Source organism: Mustela lutreola, chromosome 8 (assembly GCF_030435805.1).
Source record: "Mustela lutreola isolate mMusLut2 chromosome 8, mMusLut2.pri, whole genome shotgun sequence".
In the NCBI taxonomy this organism is placed as follows: Eukaryota; Metazoa; Chordata; class Mammalia; order Carnivora; family Mustelidae; genus Mustela; species Mustela lutreola.
In genome coordinates, this window is record NC_081297.1 from 134071504 (window position 1) to 134097324 (window position 25821).

Here is a 25821-nt window from a genome sequence, read left to right on the forward strand (position 1 = left end):
GGGCGCCGCACTCGCGGCCGCTCGCTCGCGCGGCAGGCGCCTCCCTCCTCCCGCATTTGCAGGCATCCTCGAGGCCCGGGCGCGCAGGGCCCGCGCGTTACCCGCCCGCCGAGGCCGACTTCCATCCCTCCTCCCCGCGCTCCCGGCACTTCGAACCTCCGCGCGAGCTCTTCTCCCCGTTGCTCTGTAACTGTTCAAAGGGTCTGAGTCGCCCGCACATCCTAGATGCTCAATTAAAGTGACCGTAAAGGAAAACGCTGTGCCTTCTCGCGCAAATACAGACGGGGGCCCTGGGTGGGGCGGGGGCACTTGGTCAGTAGGTCTGTCTTTACACCCGAAGGCCCGTTGCCCAGGGTGCCAGGCCCGGACATTATGCCTGGGGGTGAGGGCGGGGCTCCCTTGCCGGGACGCCTGGACTCCCCACGGGCCTCCAACCTCGCCTGGGGCGCCCGCGGTCACGTGACCCCCACCCCCGGCGCACAGCTGGAGGCGCGTCCCCGCCCTCCCCCGGGAGCAGCGGCGCTGGAGCGGGCGCGGTGCATTGTGGGCAGAGGGGCGGGGGTTGGGAAGATGGCGGCTCCCAGCCTCCTCAACTGGAGGCGGGTTTCCTCCTTCACGGGGCCGGTCCCCCGCGCCCGGCACGGACACCGGGCCGTGGCCATCCGGGAGCTGATGATCATCTTTGGAGGGGGCAACGAGGGCATCGCGGACGAGCTGCACGTCTACAACACGGGTAGGCGCGGCGGCGGCTCTACGGCCCCGCCTGTGGGAGTCGCGGAGGGGGAGGGGAGGCGAGGCGGCGGCCGAGGCCCTGACAGCTGTCACCATCGGGTCACTGCCTCTTGAGGCGGGCAGCGGGGAGTCCGGCTTGGCCGGGCGGCCGGGGTTCAGCAGTGTCCTGGGTGGCAGCTCCGTTTCCCCAGGGCCCGCGGGGCAGAACCGGGCCCCGAACGGGGCGCGCCGGCCCTCAGGCAGGCGGTCCCGGACCCCCTCCCCCCCCGCAAGCCCTGCGGGCGGACGTGGGCGAGAGAGACCGTTTCCACCCGCCAGGGCCTCTTCCCGAAGTCTCGCCCACTCCGGGGGTCCAAGATCCCTCCCCTGTCAAAATCCAAAACCAACTCCAAACCAGAGCTGCTCCGGGCCTTTCTCGTCTTCGCCTGCGGTCTTTCCTTAGGAGGAAACGAATCGGGGCGGGGAGAGGGCTGGGGGTGCTGAGGAGGGAAAACGAGAGGCCTGGTACTTTCACCCCAAATACAAGCCCGTAACTGACAGGGGGCAGTCAAGATTTTTACCCCACTGGTAACCCTCTTTGGCGGGGAAGTGGTTCGTTGGTGAGACCGGCGCCTGTCTCGGCATAGTTGGGTGTGTGTGCTGAAGCTCAGCTGTGCGGCGCTCGGAGAGAGGACAGTCAGCTTGAGCACCGCTGCAAATCCCAAGTGCCCCTGGCCGGGGAGGCCTTGCCTAATAGTGCCTCGGGATAGAAAGGAGGGTGGAATTTAATTTTCCCCAACTTGTAAAGGCGCCGGCTCTCAAGAGGAAGCTGTTTCCTTGGTGTAAGGTTAATTACTGAAATTTGGGTCTATGTCATGATCAATGACTTTGACCAAATAACTTAATCACTGTGGTCATTTTAAGGTTAATAAAATAGTGGCATAGAAGAAATTTCATTTTTTTTTTTAACCCTCTCCTCCTCCTGGCTCTCTAGTATATAGTTTAAAAGTTATTTGACAATTTGGTATAGGGTAAAAATCCTGGCTTTGGAAAAAGTTAGACCTGGTTTGCATTTTGCTCTGCCAGTTGCTCGGGATCAACACTAAAGTTTCCCAACTTAAATGTCAGATTTTCACTTGTAAAATAGAGATGATGATACTCACCACCAGCAGCACTATGGCCACTTTGAACCGGAGAATTATTTGTTGTAAGAGCATGCGCTGTATATTGTTAAGGTGTTTGGCAGCATCTCTCATCTCTACCCACCAGTTTCCAGGAGCATTTCTCCCCTGCCTCCAGTTAGACAAATACACATTTTTAGTTTGCTTCTGGAGGCAAAGTCATCTCCAGTTGCTCCTGGGGGCAAAGTCATCTCCAATCTCCAATAACCACTGATACAGATGATCAATATAGAGTATATACTCATAGTTTGTGATAACTATTATTATAATTGGTTTTCATTTTATTTTGGCAACCAGTTACAAATCAGTGGTTCCTACCAGCTGTTAGAGGAGACATCCCTCCAGGTTGCGCTGCCCATGGATTTGTCTGTGATGGTACCAGAATATTAGTATTTGGGGGAATGGTTGAATATGGAAGATACAGCAATGAGTTATACGAGTTGCAAGTAAGTTTGTCTCAAGTTTATCTCAAGCTACAGCTTTAATAATGATCTTGCTAATTCTTCGAAAGATTGCAAAATATTTCATTGCACGTTTAAAATGGTATGAACTTCACATTTTATAAGCTTCAAGGAAAATGTTTCCACTTCATTAAAAAGCCAGAGTTTCTAATGTGAGTCTTTTTTCAATACCTAGCGTAACAATTGTAACATTAAGCTATCTGTTACTTAGCATCAGTTATACATGTTACAGGTTTAGGCTTTTGTATCTTAGTTCTTCAATTTTAGCAGCAACAGAGGGCTTGTGAAAACACAGATTGCTGGGCCCTGCCCCCAAGAGTTTCTGAATCAGTATTGTCTGGTGTGAGGCCTCACCCCTGGCATTCTTTCCAAGTTCTCATGTGCTGCTGCTGGTCCCAAAACCATACTTTGCAAACCTCTACCTTCATTATAGAGATCGTTACCCTCACACTAATAAGCATTATTTTTTTTTCCTGGAAATACGTAGAAATAAGGATACAGTTTCATATGTTCTTTATAAATTTGATTCTGTTAAACCATGCTCAGAGTTCTCTCTGACAGCCCTTGATTGACTTTTATTTCTGAAGTGTGCGTATGTTCACAGGGCTGTTATCATGAAGACATCTGCTAATTGACAGGTGTAGATGAATTGTACATATTCAAAAACAGTTTTAGATAAATAGAGCATCCATAGCCAGAGCATGAGTTTTGATTATCTTTACTTATGCTTATGCTTACTTAAAGGTTGAAATATAGTATCTATGGATTACCTCATTTCAGAAAGTAAGAATATATCAATTTTATTAAATCCTAAAGCTGTGTATATTTAATTTTTCATTTGAAAAATATTTTAGAAATACTGCTGTTTATTGTTATGAGCTTAGGTTGCTATTGAGGAATATGGAAGACTAAACTGACTTTCCTTTTTGGGGGGAGGGAGCAGAGGGGCAGAGGGAGAGGAAAAGAGAGAACCTTGAGCAGGCTCCACCCTCTGCTCTCATGCCCCAGAGCTGAAATCAAGAGTTGGGCTTCTAACCAACTGAGCCACGCAGGCACCCCAAGAAGACTAGACTGGATTTCTATTATAGTGCTTATTTTAGTTCCAGAAATTACCTATTTACTTGTCATTTGTCCCTAGAATAGCTTATTGGAGCCTTCTGATTGGATTTTGGTTAAAATGTATTGGTATGATGTTGTACTATTGACAATATAGGAATGCTTTCTTGATACTGTCGATTGTATTTATGCTCTTTTTTAGGCAAGCCGTTGGTTATGGAAAAAAGTGAAACCTCACCCCCCTTCTTCTGGTTTACCTCCTTGTCCTCGTCTTGGACATAGCTTCTCTTTATATGGTAACAAATGCTATTTGTTTGGTGGTCTGGCAAATGAAAGTGAAGATTCAAACAATAATGTTCCCAGGTATGCTGATTCTTTTTTGGACCAAATGTGTATTTTATGACTTAGATTAAGAACATTTAATTTCTGTCATTTTCAGTTATTAAAAGGGATGAAATTTAGCCTTTTGCATTTAAACCTAACAGTGAACAAATTTGCATGCGGTTGTATTTTCCCTAGTCCCTGGAATAGATGTCTGTTTTCAAAACTGTGCCTTTTCTAATCAGAAATCATCTTATTAAATGATATTAATATAGTTGCTTATAGCAACCTATTTGTATGTATTAAGCCATAATGTATTTCACTTGTCATAAATGGTAACAAAAAGTAACAAATAGTTATTTTCAAATTAGATGTCTCAAGGAACTTGGTGACAAAAATCTCACTATAGCGGCGCCTGGGTGGCTCAGTGGGTTAAGGCTTCTGCCTTTGGCTCAGGTCATGATCCCAGCTGGGGTCCTGGGATCGAGCTCCGCATCAGGCTCTCTGCTTGGCAGGGAGCCTGCTTCCTCCTTTCTCTCTCTGCCTGTCTCTCTGCCTACTTGTGATCTCTGTCAAATAAATAAATAAAATCTTTAATAAAAAAAAAACTCACTCTAAAATGAAGGCTGTTATACAGAAAGCTGTTACAGTGATTCATTTAAGCAAATATTTTTTGAACTAGTTGTCTCCTTTTTTTCCAAACAACCAATCGCTACCTCTTCTCCCCCCGCCCCACCGCCCCCCTCCCGTAGTGTTTTGATCACATTGTCGTTGTAGCACTCAGGATTTGGACATTTAGAGTCTGAAGGACTGTTTTCTGATTCACTGCTTACCATGTGTGTCCTTTAGTGAAAGTAATCTAATCCTGTTTTCCTTGGCTGTGAAATGGGAGTGATTAAATATCTACATTTCACTGTCATTTTGTTGGCTAAATAAGATTGTTGGCTTTACTTTCAGAGAACTTGCAGGTTGCCATCAATATATTACCTACATTACATTGATGTTAGAACCTTAGTTTTTTTGTCTTTTCCAAACTTTAAACAATGACACATACCAAAACATCACGGTAAACTTAGAAACTGGAGAAAAGGGAAAAAACTTATCCCACCATAGTAAGCCAGATACTTTAACTTGTGGCACATGTCTTTTTTGTTTTTATATTAAACAGATTTTTCTGGATACATACTTATAAAAATGCAAGAAATTAGAAAGTATATGAAGTTCTTTCTTAGAGTATCACTGTCCTCGAACACAGGCAAACACATAATTCAATTTGACGTGCATCTTTTAGAACCCTTTTCATGTAACATGTATTAATCAGTTTTTTTTTTAGGTTATTATGTATAATGGGCAAGCTTATCAAGTTTATGCTGCTTGAGGGAGCCAATAGATAAATGCAGTGCTTTTGAAAGCCTCTGGTTAAAGATAGCAGATTCATTTCTGTTCACATTCCACTGGTCAGTGATCCAGGACTGAGTGTTCTGCCTAGCAGGAAAGGGGAGGTGGGGAACATTGATTTGATCCTACACAGACATGTATTCTCTTTTATAGAAGTGGAATCTTTTTTTTTTTTTTTCTGCTTTGCAACTTTGGGTTTTTACCTGTTTGTTTTTGTTGTTGTTTTTTCCTTTAATAGTATATCTTCAAGATCTTTTACCGCAGTAGATAAAAATTGACCTTAATTTTTTTTAATGGCTAAAAGTAGTCTGAGTTATGTAAATTACTTAACCATTCCCCTACTGGCAGACATTTGAATATTTCCACTTTTTTTTGCTGTTACAGTCTTTGCACGTGTATAACTATTTTTGTTTTTTTAGAGAGAGAGAGAGAGATTGAGAGCGAGGGTTGGGGGCAGGGTTGGGTAGAGGGAGACAGAGAATCTTCAGCAGGCTCCATGCATAGCGTGGAGCTGGTCACGGGACTAGATTTCATAATCCTGAGATCATGACCTGAGCTGAAATCAAGAGTCACATGCTTAACGACTGAGCAACCCAGGAACCCCAATTTTTGTAGGATTCATACTTGTAAATGGAATCAGCGGGAGGGACATCAAGGGTATTTACATTCAACTTTGTTAGGTATTCCTGAGTCAGCCTCCAAAGATCCAAAACTGTTTTATACTCCTAAGTGTACGGGATTGCCTACACCCTTAACAGTATTGAATTGTCTCGCTCTTACTAGTTTTTACCAAACTAGTAGGTGAACTACATTTCATGGATTTATTTTGATTTTTTAAAAAACTGGTAATGAGGGGTGTCTGGGTGGCTCGGTTAAGCGGCTGCCTTCAGTTTAGGTCATGATTCCAGGGTCCTGGGAATAAGCCGTGCATCGGGCTTGGTGGGGAGCTTCTCCTTGTTCTACTGCTCCCCCTGCTTGTGCTCTCTTGCTCTCTCTGTCAAATAAATAAATAAAATCTTAAAAAAAAAATATGGTAATGCTTGGGCACCTGGGTGGCTCAGTCGGTCGTGTCCAACTCTTGATTTTGGCTCAGGTCATGATTTCAAAGTCATGAGATCCAGAGCCATGTCAGGCTGCAGGCTCCACAGTGAGTCTGCTTGTCCTCTCCCACTCCCTCTACTCCTCCCCAAGTGTGTGTGTGCACACTCTTGCCCTCTATCTAAAATAAGTAAATAAATAAAATCTCTTTAAAAAACTGGCGATGAGCTTGATTAACTATGTTTATTGGACATTTGCAGCTCCTTTTCTGAAATTGTTCATATCCTTATTCATTTTTCCTTTTTAAATAGAGTATAAATTACACACCATAAAATTCAAACTTCTTATATCATATTCCAGTGATTTTAGTCAGTTTGCTGTGTTGTGTATCTATCACCATAATTCATATTTTTTTCAAGTCTTCTATTTGCCTTTTTTAAAAGGGTTTTCTTTTTGTGTTATCAGTTTTGACAATATTTTTCTTTTATTGCTTTCTGCTTAGGAAGATGATTCTATCCCACAGCTCTCTGGTACCTTCACAGCTTTGTTGTGTTCTAAATATTAATAGATTTAGAATATATCTTTGTGACTAGTATGAGGTATTTTTACTTTTTCTTCCTAATGGATTTTCAACTCTTCACTACCATTTATTAAATAAGTCATTTTATTCCTCATTGATTTGAAGTCCCATCTGTATCACATCTTAATCCTCATACAAATGGGTCTTGTTCTAGCTTTCAGGATCAGGAATTATGAATTACATTCTGAGGGCCAAATTTGGTCTGCTACCTTCCTGTCTTTGTTAATAAAGTTTTATTGGAACACAGCTATGCCCATTCATTTACGTGTTGTTAAAAGAGCAAAGTTGAGGGGCACCTGGGCGGCTCATTCGGTTGAGGCTGCCTTGGGCTCATGATCCCAGGGTCCTAGTATAAAGACCCATGTTGGGCTCTCTGCTCCATGGGCTGCTTCTCCCTCTCCACTGCTTGTGCTCTCTCTCATGCTTTCTCTCTCTCTCAAATAAATAAATTAAATATTTTTTAAAAAGAGCAAAGTTGAGTAGTTGTGACAGAACTTATAGCTTCCATAGCCTTAAATACTTACTGTCTAGCTTTTTACAGAAAATGTTTTTCAACTCTTGTTCAAGACTCTATTCTGTTTCATTAATATTTTTACTTTTCTGTGATGGATTGTGATGTTTTCTGTAGGTTTCTGCCTTTGATCAGATTAAAGAAGTTTAAAAAAATTTCTAGTTTGCTGATTAATTTTTTCCTCTCTTTTTAGCCAAAAATGGGTGTTCATATTCATTTTAGATGTAGAAATGAACTTACTGTTTCTTTTCTTTAATCCATTAATTGTGTGAATTATATTATTTGGTTCTAAAGTATAAGCCATTTTTTATTTGTGGCTAAGCCCCAGTTTGTTGCATTACAGTGTTCTTTTCATACTTCGCTGAATTCATTTTGCTAACACTTATTTGTACTGTCTATAGTCACCAGTGATTTTCCATATATTAACTTTATTTGGGATAGTGGGGTCATATTCTAATCTGATTTGAGTATCAGGATTCTGTAATTCCTGGGAATATAACCAGGGCTGTGTTCCAAGGTAATGGGAAGCTTTCCGTCTTTTATTATGCTTAAATAACATAATTTCTTGAATATTTAGTAGAAATTCCCATAATTATCTGAGATTAGTATAATTTAGGAAGATGACCTTTGCCTAACTTTTCAATATTTTTTATAGTTATTGATCTATTTAGATTTTCTTTTTCTTGAATCATTTGATAATTTGTTTTCCTTGAAAAATCATGCATTTTACTTAGATTTTTCCAGTTTTTGATAAAACTTCTAAGTTCTCTGTATATTTAGAATCTCTGTGTCTGTAGTTACATCTCTTTTCTCATTTATAAATGTGTGTGTTGTCTTTTCTCTGATCAGACACATGAGTGGTTTGATGGTTTCAAAGAACCATTTTTTAGTTTTATTGATTTGTTTTTATTTTTCACTTATTTTCTTTATTCCATTTCTTTAAATTTTTTCTTTTTTCTGACTTCTAACTTTTAACAGTTTTGGTGCCTTTTCCAACTATTTTCTAACTTCTAGTAATTTGAATGCCTATTAGTTCACTTATTTTCAGTATTATTTTCTAATAAATGCTACACATTTTTCTCCGGTTATGGCTCTGGCCATATTCTGTAGGTTTTGATATATAGTGCTCTTATTGTCATTGCTTTTTATTTTCTCTTTAACCCAATATTAATTTGGTGTAAATCTGTAAAAATTTCCAAATGGAAAGTTTTGTTACTATTGCTAATATATAGCTTTATTATATCGTGTTTAAAAATATGTGATCTGTGGGGTTTCTCCTTTTTAGAGATAGTCTTTGTGGTGTATGTCAATCAGTTTTTTGTGATTATTCCATAGGTGTTCATAAAGATTGTAAGTACTTGGTGTTGGGTACAGGGTTCTTTATTAGATCACTGTTGTAAATTATTATTTGAAGCTTTTTGATTTTGTGAGTCTAGATCATATCAACTTCTGAATGACATGTTAAAATCTCCCCGTGTTATTGTGAATTTATTGTTTATTTCTTATATATCTACTTTTCAATCTACATGTATTATTTTGCTGTAGATTTATCTTTTGTAAATAGGGCTAACAGTTGACCAGTATGAACTGGTGGTATAGCTTACTGGTTGGTATCCATTCTGATCTGTCTAAGTCTGTGCCACATCAGTTGTCAAAATAGTTTTGATGTTATCATTGCTTTTAATTGCTTTATAGCTGGTTTCAGGGTTCTTTTTAAAAATTTTTTATTTTTAGATTTTATTTATTTGAGAAAGAGAGAGAGAGAGGATGAGTGGTGGGACAGGCAGTGGGAGAAACAGACTCCTTGTGGAGCAGGGAGCTGGATGTGGGACTCAATCACAGGCCCCTGAGATCATGACCTGAGCCAAATGCAGACACTTAACCAGCTAAGCCACCCAGGTGCCTGGGTTTCAGGGTTCTTTTATTTTGATTTTCTTACAGGTTTCCTACCCCCAAGAGACTTTGTCTCCTAATAGAGACATTTCTTCCTACCTTTGTGTTTTATGTTTTCCATTTATTCTGCTTTTGTTGCTTCTCCATCTCCAGCCCTCTGCTTTTGCTAGATTTTTAAAAATTATGAAGTTGAACATTTGCATGTGTATGTGTTTGTTTTTCTGTGTCTCTGTGTGTGTATGTGCACATTTTTACAATTTTTATTTCTCATTCTGTGAACTGTCAGTTTTATATCCTTTTATTTGTATCTATTGTGTGATTGGTTGTAATCTTGATCTAGTATGAACCTTTTACATTTAGAATATTTTATCTTTTTCTGTGATGTGTACCAAATTTCTTTTCATAGTTTGTCTTTCTCTTGACATTGCCTTATAGATTTTTTTCCCTAACCATCTTATTAACTACTTTTTTTAGACCATGCTTTGCTTATTTTTCCTTTTCCTTTTTCTTGATTTACTGTTTTTTTTTCTTTCCATGTAATGATATGAAAGTTACACATACTAATTCTGTGCTTGCCTTAGTTGCTCAGAAATTATCACATACATTTAAACTGAAAGGGTCTTGTCATCTTTGAGAATAGATTACGGTCTTTACCTTCTTTTGCTTTTCCCATATGTTCTACATAATCTTGAATCTTATTCCATATTATAATAATGCTAAGAAGCTAATTTCTTGGTCAGTCTTTCACAGTATTATTTAGACCTCACAACCATACTTGTAAACATCAATTTAGAGGCACCTGGGTAGCTCAGTTAAGCATTTGCCTTCAGCTCGGGTCATGATCCCGGGGTCCTGGGATCGAGCCCAGCATCAGCCTGCTTCTCCCTCTCCATCTGCCTGCCCCTCACACTGCTTGTGCATTCTCTTTCTCTCTCTCTCTGTCAAATAAGTAAATTTTTAAAAATCTTAAAAATTTCTTTGTACTGGGACCCCTGGGTGGCTCAGTTGGTTAAGCGGCTGCCTTCAGCTCAAGTCATGATCTCAGCGTCCTGGGATTGAGTCCCACATCGGGCTCCTTGCTTGGCAGGGAGCCTGCTTCTCCCTCTGCCTGCCTCTCTATCTGCCTGTGCTCGCTCACTCTCTCTCCTTCTATCCCTGACAAATAAATAAATAAAATCTTTTAAAAAAAAAATTTCTTTGTACTACCGTTTCTCTTACTCATTTTTTTCCTTGAATGTCTTAATTTTCTGGAATAAATGTAAAATTTTTTTTCCCCCAAAAACAATGTTAAAAGTTTTGGTGTGGTTTTTTTTTTTTTTTTAAGATTTATTTATCTGAGGGGGGATGGGCAGAGGGAGAGGACGAGAGAGTCTCAAGCAGACTTCACGCTGAGTACAGAGCACAACGCAGGCCCAATTCCATAACCCTGAGATCATAACCCAAGCTGAAATGAAGAGTCAGATGCTTAACCAACTGTGCCACCCAGGGGCCCCTAAACTTTGAAGTTTTTTATGTCCTGAAGTGTTTTAACTTTGCTCCCATATTTGAGCAATAATTTGATAGGACATACATTTCTATGAAAGTCATTTTGCTCAAAATATTGAAAACACCATGTCACAGATGAAAAAGTTTAATGCCAGTTTCTAGAGTTAAAAAAAAAAAAAAAGCTATGTTGGGCACTGATATATTATAGAGTGAATGTTTTAAATGATTTTTTTTAAAGATTTTTTTTATTTGACACAGAGAGAGAAATCACAAGTAGACAGGCAAGCAGAGAGAGAGAGGGGAGGAAGCAGGCTCCCTGCAGAGCAGAGAGCCCTTTGCGGGGCTCGATCCCAGGACCCTGGGATCATGACCTGAGCCGAAGGCAGAGGCTTTAACCCACTGAGCCACCCAGGCGCCCCTAGAGAGTGAACATTTTAAAAGAAAAAAGTTGCAAAAAAAAATTTTGTAATATGTCTCATTTATACATATGTGGATGTTCATAGAGGTCAGAAAGGGTATTTATCAATTATTGCCAATTGTGATTGTCCTGGTTATCTAGTACCATGTAATAAACTCCTCCAAAAGTTAGTATGCAAAATAAAATTTATTATGTTCAGGGATTCTGTGCATCAGGAATTCAGACAGGACACAGCAGTGATGGCTAGGCGTGGAGATGGGAAGTCTTGAACGGTCACTCCTATATCTTGTGCCTCTTCTGGGATAACTGAAGGATGGACTGAACTGGGACCATCCTCCTACATGCCTATATGTGCCACTCCATATGGGGTCTATATGTGCCACTCCATATGGGGTTTTTGTGGCAGTTTGATTTGTATGGTGCTTCAGGATTCCAAGAACAAGTATTCTGTAGTGAAGCTTCATTAGCCTTCTGTGATCAAACCATGGAATTCATCTAGTGGCATTCACCATACTCTTGTGGCAGCAGTCACGGGCTCACCCAGAATCGTGAGTGGGGACTGACATAGCTCCTACTTCCTGATGGGAGGTGTCCCAATTTGTGGCTATGTTTTGAAACCATCACAGCTGTCATGGACAAGAGTGTTGGTTAAATGATGGCAGGAATTTTTCAAAAATCTCTTCTGTTCACTACTGATCCCCAGAAGAGTACTTGAGACACAGTAGTGTTTGATAAATACATAATGAATGAGGGATGGGGCTTTTGGTCCCCTAATGCTTTTTGGTACCAAATGAATGTTTCACAGCAAGCATAGATTATCTTTATAAATAGAAACAAAAATCAAAAGGTATATATTATGTTAATGTTTTAATTTATTTCATGATATCCTAGATATTTGAATGATTTCTATGAGTTGGAGCTCCAGCATGGTTCTGGTGTTGTGGGTTGGAGCATTCCAGTGACTAAAGGAATTGTGCCTTCTCCAAGAGAATCCCACACAGCTGTCATATATTGCAAAAAGGATTCTGGAAGTCCTAAGATGTATGTCTTTGGTGGAATGTGTGGTGCTCGCCTGGATGATCTATGGCAACTTGACTTAGGTAAGCTTACCTTGATTCAGGCTCAGGAATTGGTTATGATTGATAAGGACAAATGTAAAAATCGCTTTTGAAAAATATTTTTGGTTACAGCATTTATTGAGTTGCACTTAGATTTATAGAAGGCACTTGTCGCCAGCTCTGGGACAGCTGAGATGTATGCAAATGGTGGCTAATCAATGAAGTTAAACAAATGAATGTTTGATTTATGGCAGTAACTCTCCTGTGCTCCTTATAAATAGGGTCGCCATATGTTGTGGTTTGCCTGAAAGGGCCCTGATTTATGCTTACTGTTCTCTGTAATTATTGGTAGTACCAATTATCACTCCATAAAGTGTCCCATTTGGGAATGATCAAATTTATATGGTTTTTCTGTCTACAGGAAATGTAACATTAGTAATGTTATTGCTGGTCAGTGAAAACACTGGCTAGCTCTTTTTAAAGGGATCCTAGGAGTGAGTGATTGGAGGGTAGGTGTGCCTCTCACTTTCAACTATCTTCTACACAGTGTGTTCTTACTTAAATGTTAAAACCCCTAATCTGGTTTTAATGCAAAATTGGTGGCACCCTAAATACACTTCCCATTACAGATGCTAACATTCAGGTGTAAACAAGATTATTGTAATTGACTATTTATGTCAGCTGGAAATGTTTATTTTATTTTATTTTTTTAAAGATTTTATTTATTTATTTATTTATTTGACAGAGATTACAAGTAGGCAGAGAGGCTGTCAGAGAGAGGAGGAAGCAGGCTCCCTGCTGAGCAGAGAGCGGGATGTGGGGCTCTATCCCAGGACCCGAGCCGAAGGCAGAGGCTTCAACCCACTGAGCCACCCAGGCACCCCGAAATGTTTATTTTAAGATGAAATTCAAGTAATGGTTTTGAAACATCTTTGCTTCTTTTTGTTAAGTCCTTTTTTGTTTTATTTTTTAAAATTCTGCAAGGTGAGAAGCGCCTGGGTGGTTCAGCCTTTAAGCATCTGCCTTCGGCTTAGGTCATGATCCCAGGCTCCTGGGATCTAGCTCTGAATCTGACTCCCTGCTCAGCAGGGAGCCTGCTTCTCCTTTTCACACTCCCCCTGCTTGTGTTCCCTCTCTCAAGGTCTCTCTCTCTGTCAAATAAATAAATAAAATCTTTTTTTTTTTTTTAATTCTGCAAGGTGAGGTAATTTGCTATTATTAAACCAAATTGCTAACATACTTATTTTTACTTTTAGAAACTATGTCTTGGTCAAAACCAGAAACTAAAGGGACAGTGCCACTTCCACGAAGCCTTCACACAGCCAGTGTTATAGGAAACAAGTATGGTGGTTTTCTTTTTTTCACTTTTTTTTAAAACCAACTTAAGAAAGATACACACAAAGAGTGGTGCTACCCATTGCTTGGAAATAGATTGTTGAATTTAACAATGATTGTGTCTACTAAAGCTAGAATAGTAAGCCTATAGAAGCTAGAATGCTTACTGTGCCATTTTCTTATCCTGCCTCTTACATTTCTGTACATTTCTTACAGTGCCTTGCACAGAGTAGATATTACGTAAGTGTGAAGGAGAGTGTTGTCTCACTGACCTGGCCTCCATTGCCAGGTTTGACACACCTAACTCCATGTTCCATTTTACTTATTTTTGGTAGCACTTGATTTGTTCTCAGATATGAACTCAGTATGCACACAAAGTGATTGAACTTTGAATAGAGTTGTGGTTAGAACATAAACTCTGTAACCAAATTGCATGAATTCAAGTCACCAGTTTTGTTATTTGTCATGTATGACCTGGGGCAAGGAAATTTAATCTGTCTTTACCTCAATTTCCACACATAAAAAATGCAGATAATATTAAAACCTATATCTGTCTTGAGGATTAAATGGATTAATACGTATGAAATGCTTCAAACAGTGGCTGGTACATAAAGAGCACTCAGTAAAGGTTAGCTGTTACTGTCATCAACAAGTTCTCTTATTTGTGCATTATTGTGTAAAGAGAAATTAATTATTTTCTTTGTGTAGGGATTTTTTCCTATAAGTAATATTTTAGGAAACAACTAGAGCCTCATTAGTTCTTTTTTTTAAATAGCCATAAACAAAATCTAATAAGCTATATTTTTTAGAATATCAAAATCCTTTTATAAAATGGAACTCTAATAGACAAAATAGGAAATTGAGCTTGTCTAGTGGGCACGAGGTTACATGGGCCCTGAGTGCTGCCTGATGAACCTTTCTCCTTAAGCAGCTGTTAGACCTATCTCAAGAACCCTTAGGGCCCCAAGGGACATAGTTTAAAGTTTTTTATTTGACTGATAACAATGACAAAAGTTATAGGAAACTTAATCCTCTTTGGTTACTGTATGCATACAACTCTGAATTTGATTTTAGGTGTCATAGGTCATTCGACTATCTTTCTGACTAAGGTACACTTAGTATATTATATGTAATATTGATTTTCAAATGTATTGTAAGTGAAATATTCCCCACTTTATGTAACTTGCAGAGAGAAATAATTTGATTCTGTATTGCTTCATGAAATTGTAAACTCTTCAGAGAAGACCACTTTATTCATTATCTTACTCCCATTACCTTGATCATAAGTAAGTGAATAGTCCTGAAGCTTTGAATCAACAAATAAGAAATTTAAGTCTATTCTTAGCATTTTAAATCTAAAAAAAAAAAAAAAAAAATTAAAGCTTTAGAAAAAAAATCAGCCACTTTATGTTCTCTCTTTGTGTTCAGGATGTACATTTTCGGTGGATGGGTTCCACATAAGGGGGAGAATATTGAGACTTCACCTCATGATTGTGAATGGAGATGTACTAGTTCATTTTCTTACCTAAATCTCGGTGAGTCTTTTAAGAGTTACTTACTGAGATAAAACTTATTAATAAAAGAATTTTTGTTATTTTGTTGCTTAAGAACACTATAGTAGTCATGGATATTTCTATCTTCTAGATACAGCAGAATGGACCACCCTAGTATCAGATTCTCAGGAAGACAAAAAAAATTCAAGACCAAGACCAAGAGCTGGACACTGTGCTGTTGCAATTGGCACTCGATTATATTTTTGGAGTGGAAGAGACGGCTACAAAAAAGCACTGAATAGTCAAGTTTGCTGCAAGGATCTTTGGTATCTTGATACTGGTAGGTAAGAGTATTCAATAAATATTTTTCCTTCAGGTAAATAAATACTTGAGCCCTACCTGTCTCTTGAGATTTAGTGTAAATGCCACTGCCTCTCTTTTCCATAATTAAAAATGAATGGAAGAAATATTGTATGTAGATATTTCCTACTCGAAGAGAATTCCCTTTTTTTCCCCAAGAGAGTTTCTTAATGTCCCTTTCCTTGAGTATACACTGGATTTAGTGACTCCCTTCCAAACCACAGAATATGGAAAAGGACCCAGTAGTAGCTTAACAGTAGACAAACCTGGAAAATACCATTTTAATCAAATAATCAGTATTAATAGCACTAATGATAGTCATGTTGAATCATTTAGCCCTGCTTCTTGTATGATGTGATCAGGAGAAACTTCACCTGTGTTACTGCAAAATCCATAACGTCACTCTGAGAAATTACCAACAAACCCAAAATGAGGGACATCCTAGACATTCTATATGAATAGCGCTCTTCAAAAACTTCAAAGTGATGGAAAACAAGGAAAGCGAGGGGTCAGTTAAGGCTCAGTCAGTTAGTTAAGTGCCTGCCTTTGGCTCAGGTCCTGGGATTCAGCCCTGCTTTGGGCTCCCTGCTTCTCCCTCTCCCTCTGTGATCTCTCACTTTTGCTCTCTCTCAAATAAATGAATAAAATCTTTTAAAAAAACAAAAAACAAGGAAAGTGAGAAATAGTCACAAACTAGAGGAGACTAAGAAATAGTCAGAAATTAGAGGAGACTATTAGATTGGATGGAGCAAGCACACACACACACACACACACACACACACGCGCGCGCGCGTTAGTTGGAAAACTGGTGATATCTGAGTAGTCTGTAGTTTAGTTAATAGTATTATTCCGATGTTAATTTCTTAGTTTTAACAAATATGTTAGCATTAAGGGAAACAGTAAAGAGTATATGGGAACTCTGTGTTTTTTCTGTAAATCTCAAAGTATACCAAAATAAAGGATTTTTTAAAAAGATTTATTTTTAGAGAGAGAGACTGCATAGAAAACATGGGAGGGGGAGCAGGCAGAGGGAGAGGGAGAGAATCCCAAGCAGTCTCCCAGCTAAGCATGGAGCCTGAGGTAGGGCTCAGTCCCACGACTCTGAGATCATGACCTGAGCCAGTATCAAGAGTCAGATGCCCAACCAACTGAGCCACCCAGGTGCCCCTGAAAAGATCTTTACAAAAGTAGTTCAACACTAAAAATTTTAAAATACAGAACTCATCCATTTATTTCAATAAATACTTATTGATTGACACATGTCTATCAGGAATTTTTCTAGGTTGTTTTATATGCTGAGAAGTGAAATGTTACAGCAGTGAAAGAGACTGATATGATAATGTCCCTGATATCAAATAACTTATATTCTTGGAAAGTATGAGGGCAGCAGGATGACAGGCACTAATCGGACAAATTAACAAAATAAGTTCCGTTTCTGGTAAGCGTGTGAAGATAGTAACATGGACCACTGGGATAGTCGATGGGGTACTGGGATAGATAACACTAACTTCAGGGTGGGTAGTTAGAAAAGTATGAGACGGCATTTGGCATATGCATGGGACGGCATTTGGGTATCCAAATGGAGAGAAGAGCTATCCATGGGAAAGGCTAGGGGATAAACACTATAGCAAGGGTGAACAGCAAGTACAAGCGCCCTGAGATAGGAACACTTGGTACATTTGGGAACGGATTTGAGCTGAGTGGAAGAGGACAGTGTAGGAATGGAGGTTAGGGAAGTGACAGCAGGACAGATCATATAAGGCCTCGCACATCATGGAAGTTTAGGTTGTTTATAAAGTACAAGAGTAGTTTATTTATTAGTTGGAAGGAGAGATGTGTCGTGATCTGATGTATATTTTGGAATGGGCACTGCATTTGTTTGGAAAATAAATTGTAGGTGGGCAAAAGTGCACACAGGGAGACCAGTTAGAAGTCTTTCACAGGAGTCTGAGAAGTCTTAAGACTACAGTGGCGCCAGTGGAGATGGGGAGGAGTGGGTGAATTCTGGATATGTTTTGGAGTTCTTACCGACGGAATGGCTGATGAATTGGGTGTGGCATGTGGCACAAAGAGGGGAATGGAGGATGAAGTTTTTAGCTTGAATCATTTGGTGGCATTACCATTTACTGGGTTGGGGAAGACTGAGGAGAATACCAGTTTGTGGAGAAAATTAAGTTTCATTTAGACTATGCTAAGTTTGAAATAAGGAGATGAAATACGTAGTTGATGAATAAAGAAATCTGGAGGTCAGTCAAGAAATCAAATCAAAAGAGATGTAATGTATGTTGCTACATGAGAAAAGCAGATTATAAACCATGCCTATGATTCCAGTTTCTTTTAAGCATATAAACAGAAAAATCTGGAAGTATACATTGTGTACCAAAATGTTATCTAAAAGGTGATATTCAGCATTTTCTGAAAGGTTTTTCTCTCATCTTTATTTTCTACAGAGGCATGCATTGCTTTGGTAATATAGAAACAGTTTAATTTTAAAATTAAGATAATTGGAAAATAATAAATGGAACAACTAAGTTAGAGACTAAATATTTTCTGTGGAAGAAGCACATACTAGTAAGCAGGAAAGAAATACAGAAAATTCAACTTACTGATGCATCTTCAAAATTAGGAGTTATTGCCTGAAGTCCAAGGATAAACTTTAGTCTCTGAGATTGGAAGAAAAATATGTGTGTATAGGTTTTTCTTGGCCTAAAACATCACTCTCAACAGATTATCTAAGGGATCTGTGACTAAGGGATCTGGCCAGTTGTTCCATAAACCTTTTCTTTAGACATGAATAGCTATCTAAAAGTAATCGTGGCCACTATCATAAGGTCGAAGTTTAGACTTTGCTTCTCCTCTTGATAAATTGGCATGAATTTGGGGGATTAGGGAAATGAGGGCTCTTCGTCTTGCTTGTTTTCACTTTTAGTTAATCTTTGTTAATTTGTTAATATTTAAAAGAGTGGTTAATTCCATGAAGCTTTTTTATGCAAAATAGCAGTCCTTTGCTCCAACCTTCCTCTTATTTTCCTTGCTTCACAATCATCTGCTTTCAACTCTGTTAAACGATTCTTTTGGTATTTACTTCCATATTTCCATATAACACAAATATATTGTTACTTTGATTTTTTTCAGTTTAGGCATAAAATGCTCACTTTCTACTCTGGAAATTAAGGATTTAATCTCTTCTTCCCATCATTCCTCACCTCTATCCTATATGCCTTTCCTACCCCCATTCTCTCAATATGATTATACCATAATTTTGTTAGATGAGTATTCATTGTTTACATTATGATCACATAAACACTGTTTGCAGGTGAGCCATGTAAAATATTGTTATACTTTCCTTGCACAATTTTTTATTTGCCATGGATTAATAATTGTTACTTTTGTTTGTTTTAGATTTGTATGTATTTACTACGAATTCAATCCATACTCTGTTATTTGTTTAAATCTTCTCTCACTATGGTTAGATGCATCAGATATTCTATCAAATTTCATCATCTTGAAGAAATTTCTCCTGCTCCAAACTGGGATGATTGTCCTCCACAAATCGAGCCCAGCTATCATCTTGGCGTCTCCCTTCATCATCTTCCTGGGGATATCTTTTGCCTCTCACCTGTGCTGGATTCCCTGTTTCCTGGATTCCATATTTTTTCTCTTTCTTAGTTTACTTTTTCATTTTTTGTGGAACACATCCCAGGAAAAGGGTGCATAGGTGATAAATTTACTTTGAGATTTTGCATTGGTTGGAAGTATGTTCAGTCCTTCTTCCACTTAATTGGCAATTTGCATGATAATAGAATTCTACACAGGAAGTCATTACTCTTCAAAATTTTGAAAGCATTGTTACACTGTTTTCAAGCTGCTAGGTTTTTGTTGAGAAACCCAAACCATTTCTGATTTTTGTTCTTTTTAAATGTGACCTTTCCCCTCACCCTTGATAGCTTTCAGGGTTTGTTTGTTTGTCCCTACTATTCTTAAATTTCATTGTGCTTCTATTTTTAACCCATTGTGTTGAGTACTTATTGGGCCCTTTCAGTTTGGAAACTCGTGGTCTTCAGTTCTGGGTATTTTCTTGATTTATTTAATTGATTTGTACCCTTCTGTTTTCTCTCTTTTCTCTCCATGTAACTTCTGTTATGTGGGTGGTGTACCTCTTGGACTTGTCGTCTTATTATTTCCTTGTATAGCTTGTCTTACTTTAAGAAATTTAAATAAACCGGATTGTGAATAGGATTATGGAGAAATCTATGTGGGGAATAGTTGGAGGAACTAGGTTTACTTACCCCCTAAAACACAGTCATCAAATTTTTCTCTAATGGGCTAGATAGTAAATATTTTAGGCTTTGTAGGCCATATGGTCTCTATTATAATGATGCAATTCTGCTGCTGTAGAAAAAGCAATGATAACTAATACATAAACAAATGAGCATTGCTGTGTTTCAATAAAACTTTATTTACAAAATCACACTATAAGCCAGCCAGTTTGCTGACCCCTTCTCTAAAAAATACAAAAAGACAGATAATAGACTTGTTCAATATCTATAAGGATTCTATATAAGGATTAAATTATAGCTTACAGATATCAACTCACTAGAAGAAAAAATTTTCTTATATAACTGTCTAAAGATGGAATGTACTCCTTTAGGAATTCTGAGTTCTCTGAATTGGTAGGTAAACAAAAAGAGGACGAAGATAATGTAGAAATAATCTCAGATTCTTTTTCCCAGTTCTAAAACTCTATGATTGTTATTTGTTTTGGAAATGTTGGTAATATTTTATACCAAAGTAGTTACTTGTTTGGCGTAGTACAAGTTTTGATAAGAGGGTATTAACTTCAAGAAGTTGTGATTTTCCAAAATATGTCCAAATCATCTTAGCTAACATTAACAGTATTTCTGACTTGTATACTATTGGCTGAAAATCGCCTCATTAAAATTCTAAAAATCTTACAAAGAAGGTAAAATAATGTAGCTATAACTATAAAATACTTCCTTCCCCCACCCTTGTACTTCTATGATTAAACATTTCTTTCTGATTCTGATGACCCAAATAGCTTGGAACCAGATTGTTTTGTGTGTAGAGCTATTTGTATAAGGAACTAACTAAATAAATAGAATCAGAACCCCAAACTGTTTTCATTTGACCTATGATAGCTATGTTTATCTGAGTAAATTTTTCCTTCTTGGTAGACAGTTGAAATACTCATTGCTAATGTTTTCAAAGCCCTAGACCCACACAAACTATGTAGGCAAAATATTGATACATTGGAAACATCAATGTATAATGTCAATATTGTTCTTTAGAGAAACCACCGGCACCATCACAAGTACAACTGATCAAGGCCACTACCAACTCTTTCCATGTCAAATGGGATGAAGTGCCCACAGTTGAGGGCTATCTTTTGCAGCTGAATACAGACTTACCCTACCAAGCTGCGTCATCAGATTCTACAGCAACACCAAATATGCAAGGTAACATAATTTTCACCTGAAAGCATCCATGCTCATTTGTTTTTTTAAAAAGTTACTGCAGGAAAACCAGTGATGATCGCTTAGTTTTTAAAATTTTTATGATGTTTCCTGCCTGGTTAAGCAAGTATATTGCGTTTCAACTTTGAAACTTGCCTGTCTTATCATTATCCTGTGGTAGAATGTATAGATGTGTAGGATACAATGTTTTGTTTTGTTTTTCTGCAGTTCATTCTGATGTACTTTCTTAATTTGACTTGATACTTGACTTCAGGAGATGGTTTTATTTAGCACATAAATATTTCAGCTTTTTTCAAAAGTATTTTTGTACAGCAACAGGCACTTAGAAACATTTTGAATTTTACATGTTCTTTTAGAAAGGATTTTAGTCAACTATTAAGCAAACTATTAAGAAAATAGATAAAATTAAAAAAAAAAGAAAATAGATAAAATTTGATAAAGATACTTTTTAACCTTTAATATATAACTTCCAGAAATACTTGATTATATTTTATTGAAGCTAATTCAGAGCTTGTCAGTATGAACTTTCTTATTCCTACAGGAGTCAGAATGGACCCTCACAGACAAGGCAGTAATAGCACCATTCCTAACAGTGTAAGTTAAAAAAAAATTATGATGACAAATGAATGTTTAAGGTTAGAGTCTCAATTTTTATTCATATTTTTAGCATATTACCCTAGGACAGAGGTTCTCAACCCTCGCTGCATATTAGAATCACCTCTGAGATTAAAAAACAATCATACACAGAATCCCAGCCTTTTCCCAGATTTAGTGAAGCAGAACCTTTAGGATGTCCTCCATGTTATTCCTTATGTTCCACAAGTAAGTGAAACTATATGATAATTGACTTTCTCTGCCTGACTTATTTCACTCAGCATAATCTCCAGTCCCTTCCATGTTGATGCAGAGTTTGGGTATTCATCCTTTCTGACCGCTGAGTAATATTCCATTGTATATATGGACTACATCTTTATCGATTCATCTGTTGGAGGACATCTTGGCTCTTTCCATGGTTTGACTATTGTAGACATTAAGGAGGGCATGTATTACATTGAGCACCAGGTGTTGTACATAAACAGTGAATCTTGGAACACTGCAGCAAAAACTAATGATGTATTTTTTGATGACTAACATAACACAATTAAAAAAAAAGAAGAAAGAAACTTTAGGGTGATGCCCAGTTAACTGCGGTTTTAAGGAACACTCCATAGATCACTATGACAGTAGCCTTGGTTAAGAACCCCTCTCCAAGGGGTGCCTGGGTGGCTCAGTGGGTTAAAGCCTCTGCCTTCAGCTCGGGTCATGATCCTGGGGTCCTGGGATCGAGCCCCTTGTTGGGCTCTCTGCTCAGCAGGGAACCTGCTTTCCTCTCTCTCTCTCTGCCTGCCTCTCTGCCTGCTTGTGATCTCTGTCTGTCAAATAAATAAAGTCTTTAAAAAAAAAAAATCCAATTTATAAAAAAAAAAAAGAATCCCTAACCAAGAGATTGAAGTCTCCCCTCACTACACATAGCTTCAGAGGGTAATCTCTTAGAGTTTATACTTACAGTATCTTGAAATCTATCTTTTTGACATTTCTAAATGTCACACACACTCATTTTAAATTTCAACCAATACTTCGAAAATGGATGTGAAATATATTTCTTTACTATGTACTTTGCCGACCAAAGAATATGAGTTGCTAAATTGAGCACTGATGTTTGTGAGGTTCCTTCTTGTTTATGAAGGGCTTCACAATAGATATTTGTAGAGACAATGAGTAAGTTTACTAGGATTTACACTGGTTTTATATGGCAAACTTCTGTCTAAATATGCAGTAGATTGTTTTCAAGGAAAATGATGTAGGCATAAGCACATGTGTTCTGAACATGGCTATATGATGGACAAATAGCTTTAGGGCCATAAGAAGTTGTAATTGACTATAGAGGTATAATTAACAATCAAGATGGAGACAGAAAAGTAACAAACAGGTAAGTAAAAAGAGGTAGCAATATTGGGGTTTTTGAATGAAGCCATATCACTTCTATGGTGCAGTAGACCCATAGGTATTGCTATGTGTAGTAACTGATACTCACAATGATCTGAATTATCAAAAAGTCTAAATATATTCATTATAGTATATATCAGAGTACAGAAACAGACTTAGAAAGATTCCTAAAATGTTTAATGGTAAAGAATATTGATACATGTATGTGTTAAATCTTGATCTCTCTTTGGAAAACTCAGTCATACAGAGTAATTCATTCGCTTGAACTGAGATTTTAGTTTTAGGAGTCATCAAATCTTTAATATCCATATTGACCTTGTTAAGAAAATTTGATAAAAATGTTAAACTTGGTAGCTTTGGCATTGTCTCCTGTGTTACATATGTATTTACTTGAATACTACTACCACTTATAAAAATGTTGTGTTTTTTTCCCTCAGAATATACCCTCCCATTCCCCTTCAGAACCTGGTCCTTTCAGAATGGAGATTAAGTGAAGGAATTGTTTTCTTAAACTACTGTAAAATTTAAAGAATAATCCTGTACAAATTAAGAATATAATTTAAACTGTTTTATATCTTGGTAAATTTATTTTCAAAAGCATTTAAGTTGTAAATTATTTTGCTTATTTTTTACATGTATTTTTATTCAATTGAACATTCTTCCTACAATAAACTATTTTATTTCTTATAGATCAGTGATACAATGAACAGTACAAAAACTGAATATACAGCTATGAAAGGAACTTCTGTGAAAAACAGACCAGATCTCAAAGCATCAACTGATTCTAATGCTACTTTACATTCATCTTTGGCAACTAATGCTTCTAATCATAATAGTTGTGTCGTGGATGTGCTAAGGAAAAATGAAGGTATAAAGATGGCATTTTAAATAAAGCTTTTTACAATAGTAGGGAATTTTGTCTTTGGAAAAGTAAATGTTCTATGGTTTTGATCCATTTTCAAAATAATAATAAGCTTTCCATATTGACTCTAGTTGGAGATACCAAGATACCAAGGAACTACTTACCTGAATAGTAGTGCTTAGTTATAAGCTACAAAATTCAGATGAAGCAAGCTCTTCTATGACATTTGAGGTTGGCCAGTATTGCATTGTCCCTTTCCCATTACTGTATTTTCTTAGCACTTAGAACTATCTGAAATTATTTGTTTTGGGCAGAGATTTTCTTGTTCATCTCTATTTCCTCAGCACCTGAATCCATGCCTGGTTAATAGTAGTCACTTAGTAAATATTTGTTTAGCAAGTAACTGGATTATCCTCAGAAAGAGTTCATTTATGAGAACTGTTGATTACATTCTACATTCATGGGACAGTTTGTAATTCAGTGAACTTTGTAATTTAAAGTGAGTTCATTTGAATATTCTCATGCCATTTGAGATTCATTAAGCATTGTGCCTTATTTAAATATCTAAAATTATTTTATAAATCTCATTCTGATATGTCTGTGACATCGACACGCGTGACTGTATTTTTAATTTGAAAACTTCGTGACAGGGACGCCTGGGTGGCTCAGTGGGTTAAGCCGCTGCCTTCGGCTCAGGTCATGATCTCAGGGTCCTGGGATCGAGTCCCGCATCGGGCTCTCTGCTCAGCCAGGAGCCTGCTTCCCTCTCTCTCTGCCTGCCTCTCCGACTACTTGTGATTTCTCTCTGTCAAATAAATAAATAAAATCTTTAAAAAAAAAAAAAAAGAAAACTTCGTGACAGCTGATAAAAATCTAAATCCTCTTCCATAATGCAAACTTAACAGTATGAGTATTGTTTTTATTTCCATTTTTCTTCTTGAGTCCATGATAGATAAAGTATTCAAGGAAAATAATTTGCTATCATTTTTCCTCCTTTCATTATGTGTGGAAAAAGAGAGCACTTTTGTTTTCTTGATTTTCTGATGGAATGATTTGCTCAAAATTATAAAAGCCTAGTCCTGGGCTGCAGCTTATATTTCTGTCTTCTTCTTCTTCTTCTTTTTTTTTTTTTAAGATTTTATTTATTTATTTGTCACAGAGAGAGAGAGAGAGAGAGAGAGCACAAGCAGAGGAATAGCAGGCAATGGGGTTAGGGAGAAGTAGGCTTCCCGCTGAGCAGGAAGCCTGATGAGGGACTCAGTCCTAGGACCCTGGGATCATGACCTGAGCTGAAGGCAGATGTTTAACCAACTGAGCCACCCAACCACCCCTATTTTTCTTTCTTACAGTGATTTTCTATATCTGTCTTATAAAGAAGTTTATATTCTTAGAAAACAAGAGCTTTGAGATTTCAGATGCACTCTAAATCCTACATTGTAAGGCAGTTTGGATAAAATTAGTACTAGGCAAATTGGAAAACCATAGTGGTTGTACAATGACTGTATCTGGCAGACATTCAAATATATGAATGAATGGCTACCCAATGTCAGGTTAACAAGAGAAGATTGGACTTTTTCTCTGTAGGTTAGAGTAGCTGGTATGTTTCAAAAGTGGGAAGAGTGACATGATTAGTTGTTGTTGTTCTTGCTATTGTTCTTATTGTTTGAAAAGAACACTCTGGCTCACCATCAGAACTATAGTAGGAAATGATTGGGAGGCCTGATAGGGTGTTCTTTTAGGACTACAAGAGACACAGAGACTAAAGCAGTGGGTGGGATGGAGAGGAGAGACTATATCATTTCTCAGACTTTTAGAAACTAGCATCCATTATTAGCTTTGGAAACTAGTTGGGTATGAGAAATAAAAACGAGCTGACCATGACTCCCAGTTTTTGGGTTGGAAATTCAATGGATGGTGATATTCTTTATCAAGATAAGAAATACAAGAGCAAGGACAGACTTGGGGAAAAGGTAAATTCAACTTCGGATTTAGTGTTTTTGAGGCACTGAAGAACATATTGGTAAAGATTTCTAATGGTCGTTGGATACTTAGGTGTAGAGTTTAGGTAGTAGTTTTTAGCTGGAAGTAAAATTTAGAAGTTAAGGGTATCTAAAATATAAGCTCCAAGACCAGGGACCTTGTCTGACTTGTTTACTGTGAGATTCCTAGCACCTCACAC

At 38.0% G+C, this 25821-nt stretch overlaps 1 protein-coding gene across 5 annotated transcripts in view; it reads left to right on the forward strand.

The window, feature by feature from the left end:
• Positions 1–528: 528 nt before the first annotated feature.
• HCFC2 (host cell factor C2) overlaps positions 529–25821 on the forward strand; it is a 35827-nt gene continuing 10534 nt past the window's right edge. For all 5 annotated transcript variants that reach the window (XM_059186697.1, XM_059186699.1, XM_059186700.1 and 2 more), the window contains exons 1-10: positions 529–733; positions 2190–2338; positions 3612–3772; positions 11945–12153; positions 13368–13452; positions 14875–14981; positions 15091–15279; positions 20609–20776; positions 21336–21388; positions 23471–23648. In XM_059186697.1, the coding sequence (XP_059042680.1) occupies positions 571–733; positions 2190–2338; positions 3612–3772; positions 11945–12153; positions 13368–13452; positions 14875–14981; positions 15091–15279; positions 20609–20776; positions 21336–21388; positions 23471–23648 (1462 nt within the window). In that variant the 5' untranslated portion in view covers positions 529–570. The remainder of the gene's footprint in view (positions 734–2189; positions 2339–3611; positions 3773–11944; positions 12154–13367; positions 13453–14874; positions 14982–15090; positions 15280–20608; positions 20777–21335; positions 21389–23470; positions 23649–25821) is intronic.